The 24093-nt window shown below is 37.3% G+C and overlaps 1 protein-coding gene across 7 annotated transcripts in view; it reads right to left on the bottom strand.

Annotated features, from left to right (window-relative positions):
• CNTLN (centlein) overlaps nucleotides 1–24093 on the bottom strand; it is a 202876-nt gene that overhangs the window by 163803 nt on the left and 14980 nt on the right. For 6 of the 7 annotated variants that reach the window (XM_084504846.1, XM_084504849.1, XM_084504850.1 and 3 more), the window contains exons 2-3: nucleotides 19787–19875; nucleotides 7377–7461 (exon numbers count right to left, since the gene is read on the bottom strand). The exons of the other annotated variant lie outside the window; for it this stretch is intronic. In XM_084504846.1, coding sequence (XP_084360972.1) covers nucleotides 7377–7461; nucleotides 19787–19875 — 174 coding nt within the window. The remainder of the gene's footprint in view (nucleotides 1–7376; nucleotides 7462–19786; nucleotides 19876–24093) is intronic. 7 annotated transcript variants of the gene reach the window in all.

Here is a 24093-nt window from a genome sequence, read left to right as displayed (position 1 = left end):
CAGGGGCAGTGACTCCACCACCTTCCTGAGCAGCCTGTTCCAATGCCTGACCACTCTTTCTGAGAAGAAATTTCTCCTAATTTCTAACCTAAGCCTGCCCTGGCACAACTTGAGACCATTCCCTCTAGTCCAGTAATCTGTGAGAAGAGGCCGACCCCCAGATCACAAAACACATTGACACATTCTCTACTCCACCTCTCCTTAGCAGATATATATATTTGAAATGATGCAAAGCAGCAGCCCAGCCCTCTGGATCAGGCAGCAGAAAATCCAAAATATCTCCTTACCCCTTATTGAGCCCACTATTTCCAAATGAAAACCAATAATTTGCTGAATTTTTTTTCTCTTCATTGCAGAGCATGATCTTGATGGAACTGGGTATTTTTTCTACATTGGCATCCTCTGCAAGGGCTGCACAAGGTCCTCAGAGCAAAATAGCCTCTGTCTTTGAAACTGTGTATGACTATGAGATCTGCAGGAAAGGACACCTACAAGCATTTACTCCTGACACAGCAGTATTTCATTACACTCACATACATCAACATTGCCAGATCAGGTATAGTAAATAAAGAACAGCTGTTGCTATGATCAACTTTTCTGATAAGCTCCCTCCTATGTGTGGTCAGCAGATTCATATGGGCAGTACTTCAACTCAAAGGGCACGCTGCCTTCTGCTACCCTGTCCTTAAGGAACAGGGGTTTTCTTGAATGTGAGCAAATCTGCCTGTATTCAAGTAAGAAGCCATGATATATGAAAAGATTCCTCATCAACACTGTTCTTAGAGGGAGGAATAAAATCCAGCTTCACCCACTCACTATACTGATTTTACAATTGAAAAAAAAAATGTTTCACTAAAACAAACATAATACACTAAACAGCTAAGAAGTCAATTTCTTCTACAGTATAAACAGTTTCCAATTACTTTAGAAACCATTTTAATCTGTAGAAAAAAGGCTATCCCATCATTTCTCTGATTGGCTACTTAATTGTTTTTACCTGAATTGGACAGGAAATTCTCACACTACACCCCAAGCTCCTACAGGACAAACAGCATCATAAAGATGAGGCCCACAGAAAAATCTCTTTTACTCCTTTCCAGACTTATATTGAGCTCTGCTAACACAAGAATCAAGCATTTCACACCGGTAGAACTGGCACAGGACAATTAACATCACTTTTCTTCATTCACTGTACTTTTTTCCTGTCTAATCTGAGTGCAGCTGTCATTTCAGGCTAAAAACACAACTTAGAACAGGAAGGCAGAGTAATAAAGATCCAGAAGCTTTAGACAACTTCAGGCTTGGCCACTCAGGTAAATTAATGAAAATCAAGTGTGGCTTTATAGCATACCTGTACCATCACCCAATATAGCTGCTGTCTGGTAGATTAAGTGGGAGAACTCTTTCCTCAAAACTGAGTAAGCTAGCACACAGAAACACGTTTTCAACTTGCAGAGAAAGCATTCCTGTTGGGAATTCACACAAAAGTACTAATGAGCTGTAAAGGCACACTGTAATTTACTGCTTATTAATTTCTTCAGACAAACAAGCCCACAGGTATTAGCCATAGTCATCACACTGCCTACCTCAGGTAGACTTGTATCAATAAAACAAAATCAGCAACATTCAACTATTTGAATTATATTTTCCTTCTTGTCTTTCTCACGCAGGCCAGTTCCTTAACGAGATTTCTTTCCCTTAATTTTATGAGAATGCTAACTAGAAGTTGGCAAGCAGTAAAAAAGACACATGATAATTCACCAGTGAAGTCTGAAAGGGCTGCATCTAACAAATGGGTTCCAGCATTGAATGATGAAATATTTTCCAAGGTACAACTTGAGTTAAAAAACCTTTTTGAAGAAAAAAATGTCTGTGTCCTCAGATATTGTTCACTTGCATTATCTATAAATATAAATCTCATTCACTGGAGAAACTTTTTTTGCAAGAGTTTACAAACTCCACATAATCTCATCACCACTGACACATTCAGCTAAACTCCCTATTACTGAAATTATTCTCATGTCCCTCATTACACAAGAATAATCAAGGTTATCTGCTACTGGAAATAAAATGTTAAGATGGCAATAATGTGTGTGTATACATTTGTCTTAATTTAATAACATCATTTTATTACAAAGAAAAATACAGTCAGGTGAAAGTACAAAAGTTAAGAAAAAATTATTAGCGTTAATTAATGCTTAAAGGTAGAATTATGCTTCTTTCAATTGGACCCATTAAAGGGGCTTTAATACAGATTTGCACAGCAAGCTGAAGATTTTCAAGTGCAGATAATGAGGCAAGCTAGTACTATTTTAACCCCTCTAGAGTATAATCGGTTGATAAGGTTTGAAACCTTACAAGGTCTAGGACAAAAAGATTAGCTTTAGTTCCACCAGATCAGAATTGAAACCTAATTAATTAACAATGTTGTAAAGACAAAAAAGGTTTACTGCTACTTTTGCTCATCTTTAATTTCATCTTCTAAGGAAAACAAGTGAAGATATTTTAATCTATTGCATGCATGGCGAAAGACTGAATTTCCTGCTCCCACACTATCCTCTAAACTAATAGTTTAAAAGTCACAAATTTGAATGTATTATTGCAAAACCTCACCTTATTTTAACAGAAGGAGGGGGCGGGGAGAAAGACATTGGAGACAGCAGCAGTGATATATTTGAGACATACAAACATTATACATTAAGTACACCAGGAAAAAATGTTTTCAAAGAAAAAAGGAGAATGAAAAAGATACCTGCAGCAATCAGTCTTCAGAATAACAATAATCATAACTGTAGGAAAGTGCTGTATCCACATAAAGGCAGTAGAGTAGTTACACATTCTTTTCCTTGAAACACACAGAGAAACTACGCATACATGGCAAGGATGCAACGCTACTGAGGAAAGAGTTTTGAAACAGTGACTTATGATTCTATGGCACTAATGGGCATGAGTTAGTGAAGGGACTTGGTAGGTGATGATCTTGAAGATTTTTTCCATTCTAAATGATTCTGATTGTATGACTTAATGCTATTAGTCATACAAAATAAAAATGTCATCAATAAGACAGGTATAGCAATTTAGCCATCACCCTCAAAGGTGTGAGATTTTTACCACACAGCATTTAGAATAATTGATACACACAACACCAGGTATGGCACAGGTGTGACTACCAAGAGTGATCAATGAGTTACAAAGACAGTAATAAGAGGAGGAGGAATAAAGGGAAAAATAATATGGAAAGCTCAAACATGGCATGTTTTGTTTCAGAGTTATGTGCAGTAATAGATGAAAATACTACCAATTAATAAGTACTTCAATAAATACGATATTATTTGGACCTTCAAAAGGTACACAAGTGCTTCACATAACATTTAAAATGTTGAAAAAACAAGTAGCTACACAATAAACTCATTACAAGAAATAAACAGTCATACATTTATCTAAATCTAATATTACACCATTTTAATTTAGCAAAGGTGCACATCAGACTGAATGATGCTAATGCACACAAAAGGTCGATGGATGTGCTCTCTTCTCACAGAGAAGTTATCAGACAGCAGAAATTTTGCAAAAACAAACTTACATACATTTTTACACTTAAAACCATGAATTCTGTTCTTATGAATATTGGAGTAATTTTTTCCTCGATTAAACAAAATTGATTAAAGACTGTACTCACATTTAATTAATTAATTATTTTAGTAGATTTTCTGTAACATCCTAAAAAAAGGAATGTCTTCAGCCAGCTGAAACATCTCAGTACAAATAAAGCTAATTTAGCTCTCAGTATTAAGTAACTATAGGCATCTCACCTACAGTGTAGGAAATAAGATTTCCTATTTATGGTCATTTTAAATGGGCTCTTCGGCATGTCAGGACAATGTCTAAGCAGAATACAAGAGAAGGAGAATTTCATTCTAGGGTTTTGTTGCTATTTCTGGCAGCAACATCAGCTCACACGTTGAACAAGTTTATTTGCTTTTTTTTTCCCATTTGCAGCATGGATTTGTACCATCAGCTGATCAGTGGCCACTCAAATTCCTAGTAAATACATACCCTTGTGACAAATGTTATTGTAATTGATATCCCAATGTGATGCATGAAAAGGAAGGGAAAACAACAGAAAAAAAAAAGACTGGATAATCCCACCTTCCCAGACATAACAGATTGGTAGACTGCAATATGCAGGGTTGAACTGTTGTTTTCTATACTTTATAGAACAGAACTTCCAGTGTTATTACTGCCAAAGCTGACACTTTCATAAACAATACATTGGTATGTTAATTACACAAATAATGTCATTTCTCCTTAAATAAACAAAGAATGAGCAAATACAGAAAGACAAAATAAATGAGAATGCTCCCCACTATATTGTTCTCTATCCCAGCTCAAGTCTTCGATTACCCTTTGGGTCCAAACCACCATGAACACTCTACAAACTCAGAAAACAATCCCCCTTTCTTGCAACCTGCTGGCATCCTAGGAAACGGATGAGGTAAGACCAGAATGCTACCGGTGTTGTATACAGCTTTAATACACAGCACTGGCCTTTGACACCAACCAGTGCCCTTCACAATCCACTCCATGAGTCAATACTACAGTATTGGAAACTACACGAAATGGCTCAATTGAAACATGTGTTTCAGCAGGCACTATCACAGAAAAAGCAGCTTCTGTTCTACTCATCAGCTGATTCTTCCCATCATGTTGCCAAGCCATCCTTTCCTTGGTTGCCTCTTTTCCTTGGTACTAGTTACATTTCCAGTCTCTCTCCACTTGCAGATAGTAACTTCAATGCATACAATCAATTTCAGATTTCTGATCAATATCAATTTCAGCTTCCAAAATTGATCTGAAACCACAGATAGCAATCTCATGGAGATGCATGCTACAGGTTCAAAAGCTAGCACAGCAGGCAGTCTTTCTTAAAAGCACATTACTGCACACAAATCCTTACATGCATCTTACACAGTTTTTTTTTTTTTTTTTTCTTTCAACTAAGGATAGGGTAAAAATGCAGCAACAGTCACGAATTGCTGCTTAATAACTTCGATGTACATGTAAGCACCAGATGCATTATGAATCACATCTACAGCCACAGAGGAACTAAAACCACAGAAACTCTAACCACTGCTCTAATACGAAATAAAAGGATGAAGAATCACACCTCAGTGGTGTTTCTTGTCAGGCAGCAGGTGTATCAGTTTTTGAACAAATCCAAAGCAGGTAAACTCTGGAAACTAGTTTATTCCACTGACTATAGAAGTTACCTCTTTCAAATAAGAAAGATCCTAGGGTCTAGGCAATCAGAGGGATATGGTTTAGTGGGGACTGCTAGCATTAGGTCAGAGGTTGGACTCGATGATCTTGAGGTCTCTTCCAACCTAGAAATTCTGTGATTCTGTGAGAATCGGGAGAAATTTTGTTAACGATCTGGCTGAAGGGGCAGAGCAAACCCTAATATTGCTGACAACAAAAACCTTGCAGCACTGATTGATAAACCAGAGTGTCATGCTGCCATCCAGAGGAACTTGGACAAGCTTGGGAAATGTCTGCCAGGAACCTCATGATGTTCAACAAGGGGAAGAAGTGCAGAGTCCTTTGTCTGCAGAACAGCTGCCCCAGGCACCAGCACATACCCAGCTGGAAACAGCTCTGCAGAAAGGGACATGGGAATCCTGTTGGAAACCAACCAGGCCATGAGCCAGCAACGTGTCCATGTGGCAAAAATGGTGAAGGGTATCCTCATCTGCATGAGGGGAAGTACAGTCAGCACATGAAGGGAGGTGATCCTTTCCCTTGGTTCAGTACTGGTTACGCTATACCTGGAGCACTGGGTCCAGTTCTGGTCTCCACAACACAAGAGAGGCCTGGAGCTATCAGAGAGAGTCCAACAAAAAGCAACAACAGTGATCATTGGAGTGGAGCTGATCTCACACAAGGAAAGGCTGGGAGAGCTGGGAGTCTTCAGCCTGGAGAAGAGAAGGCTTGGCGTGGGGGGGATCTCATCACTGCCGATAAATACCTGAAGGGAGGGTGCAGACAGGACAGAGCCAGGCTCCTTTTTGTGGTGCCCAGTCCCGGGACTGGAGGCAGTGGGCACAAAGAGAAGCACAGGAGATTCTGTCCTGATGTTCACAATCTGGAAGCACTTTTCCATTGTGAGGGTGACCATACACTGGCACAGGTTGCCCAGAGAAGCTGTGGAGCCTTCTTCCTTGCAGATAGGCAAAAGCCATGTGGACATGGTCCTGGGTAACTTGCTCCTGCTTGAATAGGGGATTTGGGGCCAGATGACCTCCAGAAGCCCCTTCCTACCTCACCCCATCTATGATTCTATAAAAACAACTACATTTATCAGCGAGCCTTTTATCCCCAGGAATGGATGGACTTAGGCAGCTGAAAACAAACTCTAGACTGTTGTCTGTGCTTATGGTATCAGCTGTTATCTGTAATTATAATTCTCTTTCTCTCCCCCCAAATTACACTTGGTTTAATCATGATTTTTTCCTTATTAACATTCTTAGTAACGAAAAGCAAACTCTCTTTTCCTCATAGTTTTGAGAAGGAAGTCATTTGAGATTCATGAGGAAAAGAAAGGTGTTCTGCTTCTTCTTAGTGCTTGTAAGTATTGGTTACATAAGTATAATACTTCAAATCCTGTGAGGAATTCAACAGCTTTGATTATTTTTCAAATAATTAATTTAGTTTTTAGAAATGAGCTCATTTCCTCAATTTCACTGACAGCTTGTTTCCATACATGTTTTTCACTTAATTTTGTGCTGATACACTGTACTCATTTTTATTTTGAACAAGCAGTTCAGTAAAGAACATATATGACAGACGTTTCATTTATGTATGTCACTTCAGATTTGCCAATATTGTCATACAGTTTATGGTAACAGTTAGCTTAATACTGCTATATGTTAGTAACACTAAAATACTTAGCTGTATTGCTTTTAGTATACTAAATGGTTAGTCCTCATTACTCCAGAAATGTTTTATTTTTGCTTAAAGCACTTGTCAGAATAGAAAAATCTTTCCAACCAAAAGCATATTACATCCAAAACGTAGTCAGAACTCTATTAGATTAAAATCCAAATTTGGATCATTCTGTGAAGTAAAATTAGGCATCAATTCACTAAAACTTTCCAGAAGAAGTTTCATCTAAACTCAGAGGAACTTCTTAAGTAACCGGTCAACTGTCTGAACAACTTTTCTGAGTTTAATTGACACTTTACCAGAAGGCTATAATTTCTGAATCACCTGTGACTTTCACCTTAAGACGCAACAAAATATTTTTGCATCTCAAGAAATATAAATTTGATGTCAATGATAAAAGTTTATTGACTGCTCTATTTAAATATAATACTAACCTGTTCTAGGGTTTCTATTTTGCTGTCTTTGGCTTGCAAAATCTCTAATACCTTTCTGTCCTTGACTTCAGCTTTCTGCTTTTCTCTGGAAACAAACAAAAAAAATAGACACTTTATTAGTCATAATTTGCAGTTAATCATTTGAATTTTTCATGTCCTGATAATGAATGTCATTTTAAAGCACAGAAAATTAAATTATCTGAAACTGACAGGCCTTGCAGAATTAATCAGGGAGCATATGGCAAGTGACAGCAAATTACATCTGTAAACAGCTAACACAACTTTGTTCTAAAAGAAACTGAAGCAAGAGGTCTTAAAATACATTTTTAAATAGCTAAAATTATCTGTCTCATTCCTCCCCAGCTGCATAAAGTACACTTGTCTACAGACTGAACAAAATGCTTTTCCCTTCTTGGTAAAAGAGACGCACAAAGCTGTTTGGACTTGTGAAGTCCTTCTCTGGACTACACAGCATTTCTGTCTGAAACAACCTTTTTTCTGAATATCATAGATGACAATTTTACCATTTACTATCTTACACATGGATGGAATATATAATTTTTACAAGATAAAGAAGACTGGGAAGGTTGCGTAATGAATGAGCAGAGCCTCTCCAATGTGGTAATAAGTACAGGGCTATAATAATCTTCACAACACTTCACAGAAAACCAGTTGATAAGTCACTAACACTTTGTAGAACGACCTCATCACATTGTGATACTGTTCCTTTAACTGTTTTAAATACTACTTTGCTTACTGGCTTCTCTTTCAGGAAAAAAAGAGAAGGAATGGTTTAATAGTAGGGATGCAGATATTCCTGTCACATGCATCTGTGACAAATGATCCGAGAAATGTACTATTCTCATAGTGAAAAATGGCCAATTTCAGGTATCCCAAGCACCACAGGTGGCAAATAAGCAGAAATTCATTCAGATCATCCCTGCTGTCATTATACAGTTAAACTTCCATTATTGCTAGACATAAGCCATCCCTAGAAGCAAAGAATCCTATCTGTGCAGCTTTTGCTCCACCAAAATGGGAATCTTTCAGAGGTAGAAAGGAAGGGAAGAGTGGCATTCCTAACTCTGTAAATCTGATCAAAAGTGAATAAGAATATTCATCTGTGTCCAAAAAGCTTAATCTATTGAAGCAACAAAGTATTATGTAACAGGGAGCAGACATGGGCAATTTTTGTTCTCCAGCATTAACTGCATATTCTACTCCTATGAGTGATTTTAAAGGCTAAAGACCAGTGTCCCTGTAGGCCATTCAATACCATATACATTTAAATAAATTAAATAAATAATGACTTAAAATATCTAGTCTGATCTTGAGTAAATAAAGAATTAAGTAAAAATGGTATAGAATTTACAGCAAGGGTTTTGGGAACCAAGGTTTCAAGGTTTCATGTGTGATAGTAAATGATCTCCTACTGCAAATACAGAACGGATGCATTGTAGCATTCAAAAAAGAATAAAGAAAAAATGCCTGAAAAGATATGTATTTAAATTACACATACCTTGGAGAAAAAATAAATGTATAGGATATTAAGTAGTTGTATGGCATAAATAAATCTATTTCTATAGATAAAATAATTCAGAAGCTGTAATTAAGAGAGAAAAGTGAAAACATGAATATTCAACAAGTATTCCAGAAGAAACTAAACAGGAAAATGCGTATCAGATCCTGACCTAAAAGAGGTTGATCTCTTACTATCACAAGCATCAAGGAGTTGCTATGATATGTTGCTAGGAAGATGTGAGCTGTGAAATATATTGTACAGAAGGTGTTCCATAGTTTCTCTTTGAATACCTAATAAAACTAAACTACATGTAAGTGGACTGTACTTACAGAGATCTGTGTAAATATGAAGTTATCTCATGTATTCCTAAAGGTTACACTGTGATGTCTTTTGAAGAAAAATCTAGTGACAAAAAAAGGCAACAGAAGAGACTAAACAGAACAAAGAGGTTTCATAATACTCAACATGCAATTAAAAATGACCCACCCTAACAGTAATGCCTAACTAGTTGCACTGACTTTGAGTGGCATTGAGCTATTTTCTTCATACGGATTTTTGACCAAAACGGTGTTGATAACATACTAATATTTTAGTTGCTGCAGAGCAGTGCTCACACAGACCCAAGGCCTTTCCAGCTCCTCCTGCTGTCCTGGCAGTGAGGAGCCTGGGGTGCACCAAGAGCTGATGGAGGACACAGTCAGGACAGCCGGCACAGGCTGACCATGTGTGTCATACTCAGTAACACAGCTGGGAGGAAAGACAGGAATGGGGGACGTTTGGAGCTACAGTGTTTGTCTTCCCAAGTACCTTGTGTGATTGAGCCTTACTTTCCAGGAAATGGCTGAGCATCTGGAAAGTTGTAAATGGACTCCTTATTGTGCTTTGCTTGCCTGCACAGTTTTTGTTTTACACACTAAACTGTCATTATCTCAACCCATGCATTTTCTCGCTTTTACCCTTTTGATTCTCATCCCCATACTGTTGCAGGGGGGTGAGTGAGCTGCTGTGTGGGGCTCAGCTGCCTACCAAGGTTAAACCACAACACTAATTTCCAGAATTCAAACTATCAGGTTTCAAAAAAAATATTTCTGAAAAGTTTATTAACCTTTGCAATGTAACGATATCTTTACAGTAATTTTAATAATAAAGTGTAAGAAAAACTCAGAGTGTAGATACTTGTCTAACGCTCATCACAGAAGTTTGCACATTCCTGAAACAAGTCTACCACTCACGATAGGTACTGTCTGTTATTATGCAACTTAAAAGAGCCAAAAGTTTGCTCCAGCCTAAAACTACCATTGCTTCCTCATATTCAGCTTCTTTACTCAATTACCCTTAGCAGCTACCAGGCGTCTTTTTCAAAGTTAGTGTTTGCTGTACACAAAACTCAAATATTTTGGGAGGAAGGATCTCTCTCTCTTGTAATGACAATACACCATGATGAAGTGATGCATACTAAATTGTAGATATTATGTTACTCCAAGTTTCTTCACCTCTTAGTTACAACTAGGAAAAAAAAATCAAGACTTTAAGGTTAGATGTACATATAACTGCTCTGCTTGAAACAAAACTTTAGAAGCTATAGAAAACAAACAAAAAAGTAAGTCACTACTATGAAATACTTAGAATAGTAATGCATCCAACACAGAGTTGGACGATACAATACAAAACACACAAACCACTGAATAATGCTACCTCCTGTCCTCAAAGGAATCCTGACCTCAACTGCTGATTGAAATGTCCCATCCATGCTTTGCTCCCACAGTGATTTACTTCCCTCCCCATTTCAGTTCAGCTGTTTTTATTTTGTATTTTTACATTAAACCATTGCTCGCAGCACTCTTACTTCACCTACCATCCACAATCTGCCATTGTCTTTCCAGCTCCTCTTATCACTACCTCTGCTCAGAGAGCCAACCTTTTTTTAAAACTAAGCCTAATTAAACACAAATACTGGATAATTAACTAACCTCTTAACTCAGCCATGCAATCATCACTTTAAAATTTATTAAACTTGTTTTCTAATGGATTAATTGATCTGTAAACCTGATGGGTCAAGGCAGATACCTCAAAGCAAGTCTCAAAAGAATTCTACAGGTGTTTTTTTTCATTTTAAAGAGAGAAGGAGAAGAAAGGGAATAAACCAACCAAGAACCAGGCAAGTGAACAGATTTCTCTTGAGAACTGAAAAATAGTATGCATACCTAATTCTGGTGTTTTATCAGTAGTCAAGCACTTACGGAGCCCTGTAACTTTAGGACAAGGCTGCACCAAAGAGGTTTTAAGAATAAAGTGTGAGACTGGAGAGAAGAAAAAAAAAAGCAGACCTTTATTAGTCACTTAAGCAAAAAATATGCCAGTATATGTAAACACATGCACAGAAGAGCCAGTTGTCCAAAGCACATTTGTAATTAAATTCTGTATTTTATCTATTTATATGATCCTCAACCAAATACTTGGAAAAGATCTGTGAAGGAACAAAGTTTGAAAATAAAGATCTATCATGATCATCATCATAAGTCACAGAATGGCCAAGGTTGGAAGAGACCTCTGAAGATCATCTTGTCCAACCCCCCTGCCGAGCAGGATCACCTACATGTAGAGCACATTGCGCAGGATGGCATCCAGGCAGATTTTGAATATCTCCAGAGAAGACTCCACAACCTCTCTGGGCAACCTGTGCCAGCACTCTCACCCTCACAGTACAGAAGTGCCCCCTCATATTCAGTCAGAACATCCTGTGCTTCAATTTGTGCCCATTGCCTCTCGTCCTGTCTCTGGGCAAAACTGAAAAGAGACCAGCTCCATCCTCTTGACACCCTCCCCTCAGATACTTACACCCATTGATGAGGTCTCCCCTCAGTCTTCTCTTTTCCAGGCTAAACAGGCAGCTCTCTTGGCCTGTCCTTGTATGACAGGTGTTCTAGTCCCCTCATCATCTTCATAGCCCTCCTCTAGACTTACCACAGTATCTCCATGTCCCTCTTGCACTGGGGAGCCCAGAGCTGGATACAATACTCCAGGTGTGGCCTCACCAGGGCTGAGCCCCACCCAGAGGGAGAATCACCTCCCTTGACCTGCAGGCAATGTCCTTCTGAATGCACCCCAAGACACTGTTGGCCTTCTTGGCCACAAGGGCACATTGCTGGCTCATGGTAAGCCTGCTGTCCACCAGGACTCCCGGGTCTCTCTCCGCAGAGCTGCTCTTAAGCAAGTCAGCCCTCAGCCTGTGGTGGTGTTTGGAGTTATTCCTCACTAGGTGCAGGACCCTGCACTTGCCCTTGTTGATCTAAATGAGGTTCCTCTTGGCCCATCCCTCCAGCCTGTTGAGGTCCCTCTGAATGGCAGCACAGCCCTTTGGGGTAAATGGAAAAAATCTAATGTAAATTCAAGGATTTTTTTGGCTATGAGGGGTGGGTTGTTTTTTTTCCGGATTCTCAAGATTATGCAGGTTGTATAATATCCCCCAAAATAGCTTCATTAGTTATCACACGCCGCTCTAGAAAAAAAAAAAAAAAAGGAAAAAAATAATAATAATAATAATTTTAAGAACGCAAACACACATGACGGATGTCTTCAGAAGACTAAAGCATAAGCTGAAATCTCACATGGAACTTTATCAGCAGCTCCTCCTGCTGGCATAGGATGACTTCCAATATTCATTACAAGACAGTTCCCCACAGACACTCAAGGTAATGTTACTGGAAGTTGCATATCATATTTGGATCTGTTGTTGTGCCTTAAAATGAGATTAGCTAAGAACTGCAGTCATCTCCTCCTCCTTTTAAGAAACATGTAGAAAAATCTTCAACTGACTTTATTAATTGAGTCGTTATGTATTTCCAACATATTAAAAAAGGTCCACTGGAATATGGGAAAAAATTCAGGCACTGTCAAGAAGCTGATGATGATCAATGACTGAGACAAACTCCTGTTTAGCTAATTAGAACCACTGATGAGCAATAATGATGTGAGCTAAGAATATTTGCAGACTTCTTTAGGATGAAAAATGGAGTGAAGAGAGGCTGTCAATTTGTACAAGTTTTAAGCTCCAATCAGTTTTCCCATGAGTACTACCTATTTCAAATGTTTAACACAGCTGTATTTAGTTACAAAGATTATATAGATTTACCTTTCTAAAAAAAGAAGAAACTGAAAAAATATTCTTAAGCTCAAGTTTTTTCCTGATATGATATTTTCCTGTGTTGTGCTATACATTACACAACAGGACAGGATAATATTTTTGAGGTTTGGCCCATTTTTAATGACTTGTCAAAAATGAAACATTAGACTATAAGGAAACGTTTAGGTGTTCACAATGAGGTGTGAAACAGAATACTCATTCTGAAACAGTATAATCATTGCAAAAACAAACAAACAAAAACAAACAAACAAAAAAAGATTTTCAAAACAAAAAAAGTTTGGGGAAGTATTGTAAGACAGTATGTTTCCTAGAATCTTCAAAGAAAGCATTCTGGGAAGAGAATCGTATTATATCCTACCACAGGTCTTAATAAGTCAAGCAATTAACCATTTTCAAGAAAAAATAATTCAAAGTTGCATGCAATTATGCCATCGTTACATAGTTTTAACGAAAACAATTTTATCTAATAAAAAAATCAATGGCATACCTCCTTTCAGTTTTACAAATAGCAAGATTAAAAAAAACAACAAACAGAGCAGGTTCTACAGATTTGGCCTTAAATAATCAAGAAAGTTAAGAGTACTCTGAGAACTTGGAGCTATGTGGTAACAGATAATCAAACATTTTATTTTAATAGTATATGTATTTTACCTATATAATACATACATATATATAATATAATACATATATGTATGTATTATATATGTATACATATAATACATATATGTATTATATATGTATATAAATTATATATATTATATACAATATATACACTTCTAAACATATGCTTATTTTTAAAAAAGTTATAGTCAACTTCTGCGATGCACCATTTAATGTAACTGTCATCCCTCCTGGTCTTCACACTTCCAACTGCTTTGCATATATACTTTACACAAGTGCATACATTCAGTGTTGTTACTACATAGACAATGAATAGCCCATGTGCAAAGTCGTACATTATACAGTCAATGTATAATAATGTATAAGTATGACACCAATATTGTAATTTACATTAATCCCTGTGGCTGTACAGTTAGTGTTTAGCAGAAACAGTGCATATGCCTTTATCTTTCAACTAGAGCCCTGTTTCTGTGCACCTATTGTGATAAAAAAAAAAGAAGTAAACAGTCCTCATTTACCCGTACAGTTTATTCTCACCTCCAATCCTAGAAGATGCTTATACTTCATAATGCATTTTATATGGCACACAATTATTAGTTCATTTTTTTCCTTCTCCTTCTAATAATTACAAATCGTATTTTTAAAAGATTTGGACTGCACAGAGTAAAAACAAATACTTAAACTGATGGCATAGATATTGCACTCCTCTGAGACAGCAAATATTTTCTGTATCAAAACTGAGTAAGTCTATCCTTGTTTCTTAACAGAAATAACATAAGGTCTGGTTACAAAAAAAAAATTGTAAAATGAAGTTGTTTCTTTAGTAAATTATTTATAGAACTATATTTATTACCAGATCATGTATACCAGCATGTATAACAAATAGAAAAGCATCATTATAGAAATATAATTTTTCTTCTATTTCTAACTTAGTTTGGTAGATGATTTATTCCTGTTTCTTATTTTAAGCAATGCACATAAAATACTAAATGTATTTTTACACTAGAGTAGTAAAGAAAATAAAGTGACATTTTCCCTAATAATTTTGCAAACATTTTTCATCTAAAATACACAACTCTCTTACAGTGTTTAAAATATCAGCACTTCAGAACAGACTGCTTTAACATCTGCACATCACCAGGGTTTCCCCCAAGGATTTTTAAATGATGCCTGCCTGTGCTGAATAAAGTGCTAACTTGCACCTTGCATTTCAAACTGTGTCCTGAGCAGCCATCCAGTTGGTACAACACCAGCTGAATTCCCAGAGGCCACTGTTCAATCAGGCTTGACTGCAATTATCATGTCAATATTTTGTGCTCCGATATGCAGATATGCACACATGCAAGCTGCATAATACTTTCTTCTCCATGGAATGTTGACTTATGTTCAATGTTCTGAGAATTTTTAATGAAACAGGATATTAAACTTTCATCAACTGTAGACAATCTCAATTATTTGACCTTAGATAGAAAGGTTGTACCCTTATGCTCTATTATTCCATCTACTTTATTGAGTGATAATAACAAGGGAGTCCACTTCATTTTAAACTCAGAGTGACAAAATGGTAATCGCCTTTAAAAATGCTTTAGATTTTGTTTACTTCCTAGTTCTGTCATACTGTTTCCCAGTAATTTGCACAGGAGTAAAATGGTAAGTGGTTTAAGTAAACTTCTGCAAGCTATTTATCATCCCTTCAAAAAAAGCAAGTTACATTTTTTTTAATTATTTTTTCAATTAGCATCAATCTATATTGCTCATACATACAAAGCATTCACTTATCCTTTTCCATAAAAAGTACTTGTCATTTTAAGTGCATCTGCACATCTTCAGTCAGTGAGGAATCTATACCAACCTCATGTTTTTTCAACAATTTGTTATCCACAAGATGCAGCAAAATGTAGCTTAACTTCTTACAATAATCTTCCCCAAAATTTTTTGTTTATTTGATGACTTGCTCTTTAGGCCTGTTTTCTTCTATCTGCACACCTTTAGAAAGAATTAACTCCTCAGCAAGAGCAACACAACTCTCTCATCTACTGGCACTACTGTTAGGTTGGGACTGTTTCTCAGAGTGGCCCCAAATGATAAATTAATTCCCACTCTTTGCTAAATCTTTCAAGACAGCACACATGGAATTTAGTTGGGGAAAAATAAATTTAAGGAAAGTTTTCCATGTATACCTATTTAGAAGGATATCACCTAGCATAATACAATTTCCAGCTATATCTCCACAAGGTCTTGTATCACTGCCATAGTTTGATAAGTAATGGACCCTGCTACACCCTCTTTTTCAGAAGAAAGGAACGGAGTCAGCTAGAAACCCCTAAAGGAAGATCAGAATCTGTTGACCTGGCAAGATTTCATGTACTGTAGAAGTCCTAAGGAGCGCTCTGAAAGTTTCCAAAAGGTTTCAGAACCTTTGATACTGTGATCTGAACCTTGACTCTGAGTTTACATGTGAATTTACCTGTAAAAGGTACATTCTAAGCATTCTAAGACCTTTTTTTTTAATTCATCATCAAAAAAAAAAAAAAAAGAATGTTTCCAAAGGCAGTGAACTAGAAATAGCATGCTCTTTACATAACACTGGAGATCAATAGTATTTAAAGTAGCTGGAAAGTATACTAACATGAGATGTACTTTTTACAATGGCTTGTTTGAAAATACCTGGAGGCTTTTACATATCCCAAAGGCATTTCTCATTTGCACAGTAAAGATATTTTTTTGTTTATATCTGAATATTAAAATGGGAATGTAGTTACAGTTATGCAGCAAGAACTGCAAAGACTGCTGAAAAGTAAAATATCATTGGTGTATTATAGGAATCAAGAGCACAGCCATAAAAAGGCACCACTTACATTTTTACAATTTTAGGGCAGGTGAACTTCTATTTTGGGACCATGAAAGCACTTCAAAATAGCAGACAAATAATAGAAACCTACTGTTAATTCCCTTCTACATCCTCCAAATTATGCCTTTTTTTTTTCCTGATTTATTAGAGAAAAAGATACTATAACAAATACTTCAATGTTACAAATATAAATTACCTGACTGTGTAGCTAGTATTGCCCACTCTATTTCTAATACATACTTCTTTTGTCTTCTTTTTATGCACCCGTGGTATACAAGGATGTAAGGGAACATTTTGTCCTTTCACACTTCCATCTTTTTATTTCTGATATTGTAATCTCCTAAAGAAAATCTGGCTGTTTTTTTATTGGGCAATATTGACTGGTTCATTATATACAAGATCTGGGGTACAGAAAGACTACACCTTCTTAGATACAGTTTTATTCCAATAGGTAGCTGGCTTCTTTTCTCAGACAGTCTGTAATGAAGGTGAGCACAGAAAGCTTACTGGTGATGGATTTTTTAGTAGAACACATTGAAAATAAAGCTACACAAACATTTGAGGCACCCATGTCACACTGTCCCAAGCAGAGACAACAAAAGTTCATTCATCCATTCCATTCTGTTTGTATCTATTCCAAAATCACTTAGTAGTTAAAGCAAAGATGGAGAACGTTATCAACTTGGAAAATGTTATCAACAGGGTCAATGTTCCTATTACAGCTGAGAAAGGAGAGAAGTCTCTAAGAAGAGTTCGGCTTTTTTCTTTTTTCTAATCAGATATAAATTACTACTACATAGAACAATCCCACCTCTCCCCTTTAAATCCAAGTATCTTTGCTACATTAACTAAGCCAAAAACTCACCCATCCTACAATTTTCTGGCCAGCAACAGTGCTAAGTTGCAAATTACAAGAATACCTAATCAACATATCTGAATTGAGATAAACTGACACTGTTGTGATATCAATAATTGTATTTACTGCTATAAAGTGGCAAATGAGAAAAAACTTTTGTGAAAGGAGTGCAAAAAGGTAAAGTCATGAAACAGACACTACTTTGGAAAAGATTACTGAAAGCTACAGCTAGAGAAATTGGAGAATATATAGGGCTGTAATTTGGTTGTGCAGAAGATTCACAGGAAAAGTGGGCTAGAAATTATTTCCAAAGAGGCAATTAAACCTTTCTCAGGAAAAAGAGATGAAGCTACATCAATTAAAGAGAAAAATACACACTACTGCTCCATCTGTCAAATCAAAGCAACCCCAAAGTTCAAGTCATGATTAATAAAACTCCTGTATACTGAATAGGTTTTATACAAACCTATTCCAAGATTCTCTAGGGTAAAGATAACACCTAAAAAGATGCTGGGAAAGCAATTTCTTCCCTCTTAATTCCATAACTCTGAGAAACAGGAGAAATATACAATATAGATACATAGCCTTGAGTTCACAAGAGGTGTTCTAAAGCAGTAGTATGTTCTTCTGAAAGAGAAGGCATACAAAATATGCCTATATACACAAACTTATACACCTAGACAGGCTGAAGATGCGGGTCCATGTGAACCTCAGGAGGTTCAACAAGTCTGGACATGGGTCAGGGCATGAGCACAGACTGGCAGAAGAGCTCACTGAGAGCAGCCCTGCAGAGAAGGACTTTGGGGCTCTGGTGGAGAAAAAGCTCGACATGAGCCAGCAGTGCGTGCTTGCAGCCCAGAAGGCCAACTGCATCCTCGACTGCATCAGCAGAGGGGTGGGCAGCAGGTGGAGGGAGGGGATTGTCCCCTTCTGCTCTGCCCTTGTGAGGCCCCACCTGGAGTGGTGTGTCCAGGTCTGGGCCCCCAGCACCAGAATGATGTGGGGCTGTTAGAGCAGGTCCAGAGGGCTGGAGCACCTCTCCTGTGAAGAAAGGCTAAAAGATCTGGGGATGATCAGCCATGATATAAGTGGGCTCCGGGGAGACTTCATTGTGACCTTTCAATAATTAAAGTAGTCTTAAAAAAAAAAAAAAGATGGAGAAGGACTCTTTACTCAGGTAGATAATGACAGGAGAAGGGAGAATGGTTTAAAACTAAAATAGGGGAGATTCAGATTAGAGGTTAGGAGGAAATTCTTCACTCAGAGGGTGATGAGAGACTGGAACAAGTCACCCAGACAGGTTGTGGATGCCCCATCCCTGAAGGTGTTGTCAAGAGCAGGTTAGACCCTAAGCAACTTGATCTAGTGGGAGGTGTCCCTGCCCATGGCAGGTGGGTTGGAACTAGATGAGTTTTAAGGTCCCTTCCAACCCAAGCCATTCTTGATTCATTTCTGGTCATGGCATCTGAATTCTTAGGTACAAGCTGTTTTAACATAAGCCACACATGCTTGAACGATCAGTTTCTTCCTCTGGATATCAACAACTCTTAGATCTAGTTAGCTAATATTTATTAAAATTAGCTCTGGTCATACTATGTTTTAAACAAAATTTTCATTATTTTTGCAATGCAGAGGATGAACAGGAGAGACAACACTATAGTAAAAGCACTCCCTGCTAAAGAACATAATGATTTATTGTAAAGAAGTTTAAAAAAAATGTTTAATTTTATAAGAGGAATCTTGTGGCATCCTGAGACACGGAACAGACAAATCTTTTGACCGTAAGAGAATCAAGTGATTGAATTTTGATAGCCACATTACCAACTAGTTCACATTTTTCTTATCTTTGGCCTACAAAAGTTATGAATTTGTAAATATTAGCATTCTAAAACAATCAATCATACACTGTGATGATTAATTAACATTTATAGCGGTCAGATGCTAGGAGGTAGGTAATATGAGGAAATCCTCATCATTAGCATCCTCAGAGGAGTATTACTTAAATTGCATGGTCATCTCTTCTTTTATCGTGCCTTAGCTTTTCGCTTCCTTGAGAAAGCAAATAAACATAATTTGCACATTTAACTGTCATCTAACTATGTATGACACCAGAAAATGTCATTTACCTCCTTTTGCTATTTCAACAGAAAATCCAAACATGCACTACATTTATAAAATAAGAATTGAATTCAATTGCAGCACAGTAAAGCAGTAAAAACAGACTTGAAAATACATTTCAACTTAAACCAAAAAGGAAATCTGCAAAATACTCTATAAACTCTTGACAAAATTTAACAATGGATTTTTTGTAATACATTATTAGAATCCTGCATTATTCCCAATTAAAAAGATGAAAAGTGTGGTATCAGCACTTTTGTTTGTTTTTTAAAATATGATGCTAAATCTTCAAACTCACCTTTGCACAACCAAGCTGACAGCTTGTGTTAAATCTGGACTTGACAGTTGAAGACGTTTCCACAGAGACCACACAAATTCTTTATCAGCCTTAAAAACAAGAAAAAAAGACAAAAATATTTTAAGTGTTATGCTAAAGCTTTTATAAACAAAAAAAAAGATATTCCACGAATATTCAGAACATGATTATTAAAAAAAAAAAAAAGATAAATAAATAAATAAATACTGTTTTAGTGAGAATTAATTACAAGGTATTCACTTTCTCATGAAATAACAACATAGTAAAGAGTTCTCTTGAACAAACAGAAATTTAACCACACAGAATTTTTGAAGGAAGACCAAGATCTACAATCAACTATGCAAGAGTATGCAAATAAGGCAGCAAAAATCAACATCATTCAGACAAGGCTGCATTTTGCTGCATCAGTCCCTAGTACTTCTAATTTCTATTAATAAAAATTGAGCTTGGAATACTTGCTTCAGGTTTTACCATTTGCAGCTCTAAGATTTTATTTGAAAACAGGCCGTGTATCTGTCTCACATCCACTCAGCTATCCTGTATCATTTTAAAGCTTCTGAAAAAAATCTCAGATGAGAACAAGAAAACAATTTTGCTGTTGTGTTTTGTTTTAAATACACTTCAGAAAGTTTGTGAAAGTTAAATCTCTGCTAAAAGCTTTTCTGGATTTGAATGTTCTACTACACAAAAGATGTTATTTTGCACCGGTGTATTTTTATTCCAACACAGTAGTATTACTGGAAGCAGTGATAGTCATGTAGTTATGTTAGATACTAAAATCATAATGTGTTAATTATATAAAAATATTACAACAGATCAGCAGAACATTGAAGAAAATTTTGCTGAAAAAAAATAAGAAAGCATAGTCTATTCCATGATTTATGTACATATGCTAAGAACAAGCCTACTAACCACAGCCTAACGTTAAATTAGAAATTAATATAGCAAAACAATCATATTTCCAGCTAGGTAAAAATCACAGGGAAACGGGGAAACACCTGAAAGGTGCAGCTTAGGCTACTTTTGCTATTTCTGAATCTTAAAGAGCATGTGCATGAGGACAATATATGACCTAAAAGGAAAATCACCACTATTGTGGCTATCAATATCTCTGCTTCCTTTTTCTTCCAAGCTTCCAGAACCTAACAATATCCTTGGATATCACAGATTTCATTTGTTAACCAGAAGCTCACTAATGTCAGCTAGATAACCAACACAGCATTTTCCCTCTGAACAAATTTGTTTTAACCCTGACTAAGATCTGAAATAGAAGACCTAAGTTCCTATCTTAATCTACACCATTTGGCTTCTTTATGGGTTTCCCACTTAATTTCCTCTTTACCCAGCTTCTCATTTTTTATGGTTATAAAAATAGATATAGCCACCTGGGAGCAGCAGTAAAGGACTCCTGGGAACAGGTAGTTTTTTTCATCCTGGTCAAAGGGAAGGGGATTGAAAGGGCCAGTTAAATCTGGCAAATCAACAGATGGTTACAGGGCTGGTGCAGATAGGGGTTTGTCTACTTAGTCCATGGGACTCACTTTGAGAACCTGGTCTGATGGTGGCTGATGGGGTCCATTTGTCCTAGGAGGGGAAGAGCATCTTCAGTCACTGGCTTGCCAAGCTGGTGAGGAGTACTTTAAACTAGAGTTGTGGGGGGACGAGAACCTCAATCCACCCCGCTTCTCCCAGCTGGACACCAGTATCAGTGATAGGTGCCCAGAACCTGAAGAAGGGTCACGGGTCAGCAGGAGAGCACCTGAAGGGCAGCACGAAGGAGTTCACTGGGGGCACATCTCAAATGTCAAATGTCTTTATGATAACACCTGTAGCATGGGGCATAAAGAAGAGTTAGAGATGTGTGCAAACCTGCAGGACTACGATCTTATTGGCATCATGGAGATGTGGTGGGACGGCTCCCATGACTGGAGTGTTGGAATGGAGGGATATGGGTTCCTTAGGAAGGACAGGCAGGGGAGATGAGGAGCAGCTGGAGAACACTGAGCTCTGCCTGGGGATGGGTGAGGAGCTGACAGAGCCCATGGGTCAGGATTAAAGGGAGGGAAGGGACAGGTGACATTGTAGTGGGGGTCTGCTACAGGCCACCTGATCAGGAAGACCAAGCAGCTGAGGCCTTCCACAGACTGAAGCAGCCTCATGTTCACCAGCCCTGGTCCTCATGAGGGACTTCAACCGCTGCAGTATCTGTTGGAGGGACAGCACAGCAGGGCAAAGGCAACTCAGTAGGTTCTTGGAATGCATTAGTGACCACTTCCTTCTCAACAAGGAGGGGTGCAGTGCTAGACCTTGTTCTCTCCACCAAGGAAGGACTGGTGGAGAATGTGAAACTCAAGGGCAGCCTTGGCTCCAGTGACCTTGAAATAGTGCAGTTTAGGATCCTGAGGGCAGCAAGTTGACTTTTTGTGTTGACTTTTTTTTTTCAGAAATATCTTATTCTTTTGAATACTGTCGTTCCTAGTTGACATGCATTGAAATCTTTAAATACCACCAACTTCTTCAACAGCACAGGAAAGAAAACTTTATGAAAATTTGATGCCTTAATAACGCATTGCTATAAACCCAGAAAATCTCACCCACCTATTTTAAGAATGCATTGCTAATACAAACTACAAATCAGACTAGGCATCTGATTGTGTTAGTAAGTAAATAAAAGAAAGACTCTGGCCATAAAGATACTACAATTTCAAGTTATTACCAGCTTACACACAAACTGGATTACAGCATGAAGAAAAAAAAGAGTTTGTCTTATGTTAAATTCCTCTGGTTTTATCTACCATTGTAAGATGCACACAACTTTTGAAGTGTTGATGGGGAGACTTCATTTCTGGTAATTGCAAACAAAAGCACAATGGTAACAAAAATTTCATGTAGAGAGAATTGGGGCACAAACTACTCTTTTAAAGCCGTTGAAAGAGACATCACTGTACTCTAACAAATTAGGTTAGCAGTATAATGACTGTCCAGTGACTGTTGCACGCAAGCAAACAGATAACTAACAGGATTATGGTGCATTACAGTAGATGACCGCATTTGCTTTTTGCAAAAAGATAACACCCAAACTAGGCCTGTGTCATATAAATAAGAACTCAAATGGTATCATATTAATTAGGTTACTCAAATCAGGCCACAAATATGGTTCTCCACCTCTTTTTTGAAAACAAACAACACACCCTCTCAATGAGAGCTATCACCTTATGCTACAATCCTGGATTTCTATCTACCCAGTCTAAAGTCTATATAAGTTCTAGATTTTTTTCCTGTTTCCTCAAAAAAAAAACAGAATGGGAAGTCTTGTAAATGCCTTATGTCACCTAAAAAGTCACAGTGTGTGTAGATTGCAGATTCTGCATGACCTATCTGCATGCACCTGGGTGCAGCCTTCGGATCGCTGCGCTGAGGCCACTTGGCCTATTTAATATCCAAACAGCATGGATTTTCTCTAGAATGTTCTGGTTTTCTACAACCTCACAGGCAGAAGCAAGATGAAAAATAAAAATGTTTCTCAGGTTTGGAAAAATTGCTGCAGGCTTCCAAAAAGCATTAGGATCCATAAAAAACATGGATTCTGTGCATTCTGGATGTCTAAAAACGTTTTGTACTTCTTTCAGGGGCCCATCAAAGAAAGCACACAAAGCCAAACAAAAACTCACTAAATAACAGCAATGGAAATGTGATTTCTTTTAAATGATTTAGGAGGACACTAAGTAAGTCAGCAGTTATTACACTCTAAATGGCATCAGTTCAACTATAAAGAAATTTTTGAACCACAACGTAGGAATAAACTTCTATATCTAATAAACTAACTATAATTTCAAAATAATTTTAATTCAAATCTCAGTTTATCAGCAATATGAAGAGCAGGGCTAAACTGATAAAAGAACGTGTTTTTTTTTTTATATCTTTCATGCATGATTCAGTGTGTACCTTTGCACTTAACTACTTAAAATGACTAAAAAATTAGTCTAAGGGTCATGACATCATTACAGCACGGAGAAGTACAAATAGTATTCCACCATAAATGTTCAAAAACCTGGAGTCAAACAAAATTACTGATGCTAATTTACCAGCTCATAGGCTTTTTGTTCAGTCTAGTTTTGTCTGCTTTTTTAAGAAACTGGATTTACTTACCACCAGTCTTCCTTAGCTTTTGCCTTTACTGTCCTGCATACAACAGCACAGAAGTTGCTGTTGAGTTTTCTGTTCATTTATTTATTAGAAGAGCTGAGAGACTCAGGCTTCTGAAAGACTCCAGGAAGCATTATCCAGCA

The sequence above is a fragment of the Aythya ferina genome, assembly GCF_964211825.1.
Source record: "Aythya ferina genome assembly, chromosome: Z".
Taxonomy (NCBI): domain Eukaryota; kingdom Metazoa; phylum Chordata; class Aves; order Anseriformes; family Anatidae; genus Aythya; species Aythya ferina.
This window is presented reverse-complemented; position numbering and strand designations above follow the sequence as displayed.